This window comes from Ricinus communis, chromosome 7, assembly GCF_019578655.1.
Source record: "Ricinus communis isolate WT05 ecotype wild-type chromosome 7, ASM1957865v1, whole genome shotgun sequence".
In the NCBI taxonomy this organism is placed as follows: Eukaryota; Viridiplantae; Streptophyta; class Magnoliopsida; order Malpighiales; family Euphorbiaceae; genus Ricinus; species Ricinus communis.
The window spans coordinates 23,276,910-23,286,954 of record NC_063262.1 but is presented as its reverse complement, the minus strand read 5'-3'; the positions used below and the strand labels follow the sequence as shown (position 1 = coordinate 23,286,954).

The following is a 10,045-nucleotide window of genomic DNA, read 5'->3' as shown; positions in this document are numbered from 1 at the left end:
ATAATAGCATAATTTTAATTTTATTTGGATGAACACAATTTCTAAAAAGCAGGTAATCTAACTTCTTTTATGATAAGAGTTTTATTATTAGCTGTGGTTTGAATTTAAGAAAAAAATTAAAAGAATTAGCATCTTTAAAATTTTTTTTATTTCTTCTTGGATAATAGAAAAGAAAAACTTAGTCTTTTTTTATGGTAGTAATAAGGGTTAATCGTAAATAAAATCACAGTTTTTGATATATTTTATGAATTTAATATAATTTTTTAATTTTGACAATTTTATAATGTTATAATTTAAAACACTTATTAAAAATAATATGATATAATCCTATTAAAATGACATCAAAATTGAATCAGCTACTCCACATAAACACTACTACGTCAAGTATCTCCACCTTTGAAGTCATAAGAATAATAAAATTAATATTTATAATAACATTAAATAGGAAAGACTTGACATAGTCAGATATTTAGTAGCCAAATTTGTTTACAAAAGTAAATATTTGTGAATATTATTTACATAAACTTCTTTTGATTTAGTAAACTTATAAAGTCTAATAGTTTTTTATTTGAAAAAATTGATTTAAAGTTATTAGCATTTATATATATCTACGATATATATAAAAGCAGAAAAGAGGTTGAACCGACTAAAATATCATTGTCAATCTTGTCCTAAGTTTATATGTAATTAATTTAATTTTTTAATTTTAATAGAATTAATTAGTAATTAATTTTCTAATTCTAATATAATTAATTTTATTCAATTCTAATCCTATAATAGTCTCATATACATTTATAATCCTATAAGAAATTGATGAATGACTATATATCATATTATTTATATAGTTATATATCTATAATAGAGTTTAAATAATCAATATAAGTTTTTTATAAAATTTAAAAATAAAAATTCATAAGAAAATATGATATTTTTTATTTTATTTTATTGACATATGAATTAATGTGCTTTATTATTATGATTATTTACTATTTGATATTATTATTAAATAATAATTTATTAAATAACTTATGTGATAATTTTTATAATAATAGTTTACATGCATAATGGACTATAATAAGTCGTATATATCATAAAACGGGTAAACCGGATTTAACTAAATTCGTATTTTAAATTTATATCCTACTAAAACTAAAATAGAAAAATTCCTATCAAGATTTGTGAGTATCCCAATAATATAAAATATTAGACAAAACCAATTTTAGAAGGATGATCTCAAAGCCGATACAAAGACATAGTTCTAAGATCATTGTAGTACACAATGCATTCATAACTAAATTCTCTCTTATACTCTTAAAGGTCCTTTTGCTAACATCTTTCCAGATGAATGGCCGAACAACTCAGACTATTTCTCCGCCTGGGCAACCGTTGAGGAAATCACTTTTTCAAAATCCGAAGTTAATACCTGAACAAATCTTCAGTGGTAATTCATTTGGAGTTTATGTTACCTGTTATGATCATGAATAGAGAGATTGGCGTTCATCCTTACAACACATCTTTCTCAAATCTCAATTACTGTTTCTTCCATGACTCGCAGAGCCAAAACTATTGCAACTAACTTCAGTGGAAATCATAAATCAATAAAACAGAGATGCACAATCATTTACGAAAAATATGTTGGAACCAAAGTCTGACAAGGCAAAACTCTGCAGACACTAGAAACTGCATCTCCTCCTCGGCCTCTCAAAGCTGACAATCAACCGGTCAGACTAAGACGAAGGAGTACCCATCCATATCATTATCTTATTAAAATATTTTCTTTTCTAATTAAATAATAATACTAATTTTAAAAAGTAGTATGCTAATTATATTTTGACATTATTTATAACTAATAAATTAATACTTTAATTAGATAATAATTTTAATTTTATAGATAAATTTTTTTAATATTATTCATTATTATATAACAATTTCTAATCCGTGTATATATATATATATATATATATATATATATATATATATATATATATATATATATATAGAGAGAGAGAGAGAGAGAGAGAGAGAGAGAGAGAGAGACCAAGGCTCGGAATATTTTTCTTTTCCCAATTTTTAGTCTAATCTTTTAAAAGACGCATGTATTCCTGTGTAGCTTTTTCTGGTCTATAAAAGCTGTGGGTCACTGAAATGATAAAAAAAGATAAAACAAAACAAAATAAGAGCTTGAGAAAAATAGAAAAAAGGAAAACAACATTGACCATCCAGGAAAATACCACGTATGACCTTTTAACGTTCAAGGAAAAAAGCATCATCCAGAGACTGATCTTCTCTGTGTACTTCCTCACCCTATTTCTTTATCTGCAAATCAACGTGCAATTAATGCACTTAGAGGCAACCACCATTTCCGGCCTCCTCTATAAATAACAACTTCTCTTAAGCCATGTCCATTCCAGACAGACACACCGGAGCTTATACTCCCATATCCATCTCATCCTTAAAGCTCTTTCTCTTCACTTCAAAGAGGTATGCATGCAAAACTTTTCCCCCCCACTCTGCTCTATTATTTCATGTATTACTAATGCCTATCAGCATGTATATATATGTTCCTGTTACATATATAGTTTATCACTTCCCATGCTTATTTCTCAAAATGCTCGAGCTTCCATGGAATGCTTCGTTGAGTATTTCCCTTGCTAAGAACTCGGCTGCTTGAATTTACAACAGTGGAAAAGATTAAGGTTCTCCTAGAATATTAATTAGACCGAAGAGATCTTAGCTTTGATGTTATAAATTATACGAGCAAATTCCTTTTATAGAAATTACGGAGACGAAGAATTGTTTCGAAGCTGGTAACTACTGGTTTTGGCGGCGCCGTTCTAGGACTTCTGGATGGTTCGTCGTCGTAGTAGGTTACGGTCGTTAAATATATATAAAAACCTCACCATGTGTTTCTTTTAACCAATAGATATGAATATTTGGATGATTTGTTCTAAATAAATCAAAAAAGAATTATTTTATATGTAATTATATAATATATGAATTTTGTTACCAAAATCAATTCTTTTGATATTTTTACTCAGGCGTAACGAGGTGTTAGATGCAACTTTAATCTTGGGTCATTTTTTATACAAATTTATATATATTAATTTTTAAAATTTAAAATTTTATGGATATATTTTTTTTATTTAAAATTTTTATTTTAATATAATTATTTTTTATTTTAATATTAATATTTATTTTTAACATATAAAATTTATATTTGTCGGTAATCATAAAATGATAATACGATTATTTTTAGGTGAACTCACCGTGTACAATTATGCATGCTTCAATCTATATATTTAATGTGTTTGATATATATCAATAGTTTTTGGTTTTGTTTAGTATGTATTATGGTATCACTTAATACATAATAACACATGTTATAAAAAATTTAAATTAAAATATATAATTTTTTTTATTATGAAAAAATTATAATCTTTTAAATACAAAAACATCAAACTAGACTTTTATTTATATTTCTTTTTGAAAAATTTCATTGAACCGGCTTTGATTTTTAAAAGAAATCTTAATTGATTATCTCATGTGAATCATTTGAAAATAAATTTATTTTGAGTTTTTAAAGTATAAACAATTAGAAGTTCACTAATATCAAAAGGAAAAGAGAACTTCACTATTTCTAGAAATCATATAAAAAGCTATAAATACCTTAATCATTTAGAGATTTAGCATAAAAGTTGATAATTGACCTTCTCTTTCTCGTATTCTTTTTATATTTCTAATCATGAAAAATAAAAAATCAGTATTACCTGAACCATTCCATAAGTATATATGTATTAATTTAATTTCTAGTTTTTGATTCATTAATATTTATAACTTTTCGAATTTAATATCTATATTTGAGTTCGTTAAGTTAATAAATATTTTATTATTCAAATTCATTTACATAAATGAATAATTTACTTTAAATAAAATGTAGAAAATATTAGTTTAATTTTAAAAAATAAATTATTTAATTAAATTTTACATAAATAACTTTAGAGATTAAATATCATTTTATAAATGAATATTACTTAATACAAAAGATATGCTAGAAATATATTTTATCTGTTTGAAAATAGAAAAAGAATATATTTTATTGTAAAACTAGCTTCAGGCCCTTATAATCTTACAATTTCTTTCATTGTATTTTTATATTTTTATTTCTAGTACAATAAACTTCTATTTAGAGGATTTTTCATATATATATATATATATATATATATATATATATATATATATATATATATATATATATATATATATATATATTTTTTTTTTTTTTGAGATCTATAATTATTTTGATATGTGTACTTAATTTTTGACATATAAAATCTTTATTTTGATATTTGTACTATTTTTGACACATAAGGTTCAAGTTTATATGTAATTTTATATTTTTTATTAATTTATTGATTAATAAGTTATATTTCTAATTAAATACTGGTTCTAATATTAGACAATAGCATATTAATTATATTTTAATATTATATTAACTGATAAATAATTTTTTAATCAGATAATAATACTAATTTTATTATAAAAATAATATATTAATAATGTTTTAATATTACTTTAATAAAAGAATTAACTTTTAATTAGATAATAATTTTAATTTTAAAAATAACATTTTAAATTATAACTTTAATATTTATTCAATTATAAATTAATTTTTAATTATGTAATAAATTTAAATCTTAAAAATAGTAATATTATTTATAGTATTAAGTTATATAATACTAAAATTAATTAATAAATATTTTTAAAATAATTTTTATATTGTTATACTAATAAAATTTAAAAATTTAAAAAAATTTAAAAAAATATTTAAAAATAGTTAGTTTGCTATTATTTTTTAAAATAATATACTATAAAAGTTTTATTAAATTGTATCTATCAATTCAATTTTATAATTGAAATAATAAGAACGGTCAATCGAAATAACAATAACGGTCGTGCAATGCACGGGTTAAATAAGTGTTTAGTTAAAGAAAAAAATTAAAGATTTAGAATATGAATGAAAATATAGGTGCTCAATGCAATAAAATTAAGTGTTAGAGAGTTAATAAAATAAAATATAAAGTTCAAAAGTGAAATGTGTTTTTCATTTCACCAAGTCATAGTTGACTCTCAAAACCATCATTCATACATAAGTATGAAAACCGCTTATTACGGCGGTTCAAACAACATGAAAATACATTGGATATTAATGAATATATAAAATTACTTTTAAATGTTTTAAATTAATAAAAAAATTTATTTTTATAAACTATTCTTATCAAATTTATTTTGTTAAAAAATAACTTATTAAGATTTAAAAAGCTAAATTTTCTTTTTGTCTAAAAACGGATTTCTCTATCTTCAATGTTATATGAAATTAGTGAATACATTTTGAAAACACCCAACTAGTTTTAGATGTGAGTGGCATTTTAATCTAACTACAATTTATCGGCTGATTTTTCTTTTAATATCTCTAAAAGGATTTCTTTATTTGTTAGAGGGATTGAAAAAGTAAAAGAAAAACGTCATAAATTAGATGTATGTTTTTTAATTTTTACTTAGTCTTATATTATTTTCAAAATTTAGAAAATATAAAGCAGTCAACTGCCGTATAGAGAAAAAGAAAAGGTAGAAGATGGATAAAATACAGAGGAATTTTATCCCAACAGATTTTTGACCGTTGATATATATATATATGTATATATATAGTTCTTCCAGTGATTGAATCAAATGCAAAGCTCTGTTCTTTAGACTTGGTTGTCTGCAACACTAGTCTCTCTATTTGACCGAAAGGGTAATTAAGAACCCATTTTAATTCCAAAGAAACCACTCAATTTAGAATTCTTTTGTTCCCATTTCCTGTTCTTTTTTTTAATTCAAGAAAAACTCCCTCGACTGTTCCAAAAAAGAAAAAAAAAAAAACAGAAAACGAAAAGATCGCTCGACAGAACCAGAAGGCATTCAGATTCTCTATTATTTTTATTATTATTTTGTTATAATTTCTTCCAACTACCCAAATAATATATGCAGAGATCTATGATCTCTAGTAATTGCTGTTACATGCTGCACCAAAGATTCAAGACTGGCAAACTCATCTCTATACACTTTCTTGCCCACAAAAGATCTTCTTCTTTTGCTTGGCCATCAGTTGCAAATAATCATTCTTTTGGGTCTTTATCATTTCCTTCGCTGGTCCTTTGGAGAGGTATTTATTAGCTGTGCCATTTTGTGGGTTATTATTATTGTTCATATTAGTTATTGGTACTGCTAAATTAGTTACACTTTGGATTGGCTTTTATTGGGATGTAGTAATCAGATTTCATTTGGTACTGTTTTTTGTTCAATGCCAATGTGATTGGGGAAGTTTAGTTTTGAAGTTGCTGAATTTGACTCTTGGCAAGTCTCCCCTTTTGATATCTACCCCATAATGTAGGTCAATGTAGGTCTGTGATTGGAGTTTGAACAGGGTACAAAAGAAAGAAAAGTTTCTATAAATGTTCTCCAGTTTTTTAAGGAGCAGAAGAAATGCCAACAATTATGAAGATTATAGCCAATAGGCTCTGTATGTTGTTCCTTTTAATGCTTGGAAATGTTTTTGGAAGATGAATGATGAGGCCTAATAAATGTTATGAAATTTTAGTTCAAAGGGAAAGTATTCTAAGGCTTTGTTTCGAGGTCTTTAGAATCCATAAATTTTGTCAAAATCAATAGATTGTAAAAACTTAGATTTTTGTAAGTTGTTAGTTCTATGTATTTGTTTATACTCTCTTGTTTAGTATGCTTATCAAATCAATGGATTTTAAGAAAGAAAAAGTTGGAATCTAAAACCCTCATACCAAACATTGCCTAAAGTTTCAATATGTGAATTTTTGTTCGTTGCGTGTATAGCTTATTGGAAGTTGAATGGTGATGCCTAATTCCTCTAGGTTACAGCAGTAAAACTTCATTGTTGATCAGGAAAATGTCTACAAGAAGTTCAATGTCGATTGAGAAGCAGATGGTTCCTGAAAATGAAGTTGAGCAGGTTAAATTGCTTGATGCAGTTGAGGATTTACATGGAGGGGTTGTTGTAGAAATGAAGGAAAATATGGACTCTGAGATTTTTGTTCCTTTACTTAGAGCGTCTATGTCACAATGGAGGTATCAGGTACTTCCTAATCATATATATGATTCGTAGTCCTATAACCAGTTGATGGTCCTTCAATTTGAAATTTTTATTATCAAATCTGTTTTTAACATGTCTCTTCTTCAGGGGAAGAAGGGTGCTTGGATCAAATTGCCAATTCAACTTTCCTATTTGGTTGATCCTGTAGTTCAGGTAAATGCATCAAGCTACCATATGTTTTAGTTTTACCACTTCTGATACTTCTATACCAGATTTAGTAGAAGGTGACAAACTTGCACACAGAGCATAGTTAAAAACTGGTAATTAGCTCATCATCCATGTTCTGATAAATGTGCAGGCTGGATTTAGGTATCATCATGCAGAAGCAGATTACTTGATGTTGGTGAAATGGCTGCCTAGTACTCCTGATACTCTTCCAATTAATGCATCACATCGAGTGGGTATTGGAGCATTTATAGTCAATAATAATAGAGAGGTACTCGAAGGTTCTTGTAATTGAGTATTAATTTTCCTTTTGATGGGTTGATAGAGATGTTTCATTGACCAAAATATCAGGTGCCTGTGCCTTCGTCTTTCTGGAAAATTTCACTTCTTGAGTAATAAATTTTGTATCTGTCATGTTTTGTGCCTAATCTTATGCATTTGTGGGTTAAGCTCATGTGGCTTCATTTTTTCAAATCTTATTTATGCTATAATGTCGGAAATATTGTTGTGGCTTGGTAGCTGTGACATCCGATTTTGATGTTAAATTGCTCAATTTGATAGATGCTTGTAGTTCAGGAGAAGAGTGGTGGATTCAAAGGTACAGGAGTATGGAAACTACCTACTGGGGTAGTCAATGAGGTAAGCATGTTTTGGATGTAGTATGTTTGTGCTCTGTGATGTTCTCCACTATAAATTGAAAATTTTCACCCACAGGGCGAGGACATTTGTAAAGCTGCAGTTCGAGAAGTTAAAGAAGAAACTGGAGTAAGTTATATCTTTACAGTCTTTAGATTATATAAGTTTGACCTAGTACATGTCTTTAGATTCTTTGAAGCCATTGTAAAGCTAAGATTTCTTATCTTTATTATTTTATCAGATAGACGCAGAGTTTGTGGAAGTCTTAGCATTCAGGTATAAAGTTGTAATATATGAACTTTCTAGACCATGCATATCTAGATTTTTATGCCATAAATGGAAAGTTGGTGGTCTTCCTTGGGGGATTTATGCTACAGTAGTTTGTCATTCATGAAACCGTTACAGTATGTTATCGATAAAAGCTGTAGTTTCTGATCTAATCTTTCCCTTTCGGTTTATCTTATTATATTCTTCATCCACAGGCAAAGCCACCAGTCCTTTTTTGGCAAATCAGATTTGTTCTTCGTTTGCATGCTACGACCTCTCTCCTTCAACATCCAGGTGCAAGAGTCAGAGATTGAGGCCGCCCAGGTACCTTTTCATAATAAATCATGTAAAAGTCATGATAATTGATACTGCATTAGTTCCTTGACTAATGAACAAGATTTGGATTGTCATATACTATCTAACTTCAGAATAATACGCCTCCAGATTTGGATTAACTGGTCGATTCAAAAACAAAGATAAAGCCATGAAAAACTAAGAATCTTTACAGTAAATGCTATATATTTTAATCGGAGGAGTTTGAGTTCCGTTTATTTCTTTTCTTTTGCCATCAGTGGATGCCAATTGAGGAGTACGTGAACCAACCATATAATCAAAAATACCAGCTGTTCAAGTATGTTGCTGAAATATGCAAAGCTAAATCGGAGAGGGACTATGTTGGGTTTAGTGCAGTGGCTGTAGCCACAGCTTCTGGTAAAGAGACCTATATGTACTTCAACAACAGGGATTTCAGCAAACTGTAATACATTTATATAGTAGAATCCGATAACCCTTACCATTGGGTGGCCTATAATTGATAGCCGGTAACCGATGATTGATGAATAATAGTTAGTAGTGGATAATTAATAGGCATTTGAAATGTAGTTGGAAGCTATGGTTCATGAAATAATCAATTGCAGCAAGGGCATGTTCTAGCATGTATCTGCAAAATATTTATGTGAAAGTGTTTCAAAGTATTATACATAAATTTTAGTTCCTATGATCACTTATATGTACCTTAAGAAATATATAACAAACAAAACTATAAACTAATATTAAGATTGTAGCTATCCTTTAGAGTTGACAAAGTGATTATAAAACTAACTGGGAGCCATTATTTGATATTGAAAAACAATTTATTAGGTTACGACAATGACATATAACTACAAGAAATATTCTAATTAATTTAATTAACCTATTGATTACTTAAGTAGAGCAAACATTTCTTTCTCATGTCAGCATGGCACTTTGCATGCCACCAAAACTATCCTCGTAATTTAGCATTGAATTAATAAGTTATTGCGAAGACCAATGTACCCTTTATTAACTATCATATCTTTACATAAATAAAAATGTTAAACATCTCGTTTCAACTCCTGCTTATTAAAAAAGTGATTAAATTAAAATAAATTAAAATTAAATGATTGAAATAAACTAAAATGAAACTAAATATAACATTATTCATGTCTAAAGTTACCTTTTAGATACTTTAAATTTTCTTTAAATTAACCTTAGTTTGTGGCAAAAAAAATCTTTAAATTACTCTTTAAAATCCTTAAATTTTTATAAGTTTAATCTCATTTTTTATATAGTCTATTAATTTTATTACCATTTAAAATCTCCAAACTCTTATAAATTTATTATTGATATTTATTTATTTATTTATATATTATTAAATTTTTTAAGAGCTGTATCTATTAGTTTATTATATAAATTTTTAAAATTTTAGAATAATAGCTCAATCCCTTAGAAATAACCTTGTAAATAAATGCTAAACGCATGGCATTCTCAATAACAAGATAGTTATTGAGACTATTA

At 26.8% G+C, this 10,045-nt stretch overlaps 1 protein-coding gene across 5 annotated transcripts; it reads left to right on the top strand.

Annotated features, from left to right (window-relative positions):
- The first annotated feature begins 2,192 nt into the window (after positions 1-2,192).
- Positions 2,193-9,191, top strand: LOC8260962 (nudix hydrolase 2). 5 transcript variants are annotated; one of them, XM_002534318.4, is made up of 9 exons: positions 2,193-2,481; positions 6,955-7,144; positions 7,250-7,315; positions 7,461-7,598; positions 7,889-7,966; positions 8,042-8,092; positions 8,205-8,239; positions 8,446-8,554; positions 8,803-9,191. In XM_002534318.4, the coding sequence occupies exons 1-9, from the start codon at positions 2,399-2,401 to the stop codon at positions 8,989-8,991; spliced, it is 939 nt and encodes a 312-aa protein (XP_002534364.3). In that variant the 5' UTR covers positions 2,193-2,398; the 3' UTR covers positions 8,992-9,191. The 5 variants fall into 5 exon arrangements, with proteins under 5 accessions (XP_002534364.3, XP_015583954.2, XP_048233325.1 ...); XM_015728468.3 differs by having other exon boundaries at positions 2,202-2,481; positions 6,924-7,144; XM_048377368.1 differs by lacking the exon at positions 2,193-2,481 and adding an exon at positions 5,711-6,202 and having other exon boundaries at positions 6,924-7,144; positions 7,904-7,966.
- The last annotated feature ends 854 nt before the right edge of the window (positions 9,192-10,045 follow it).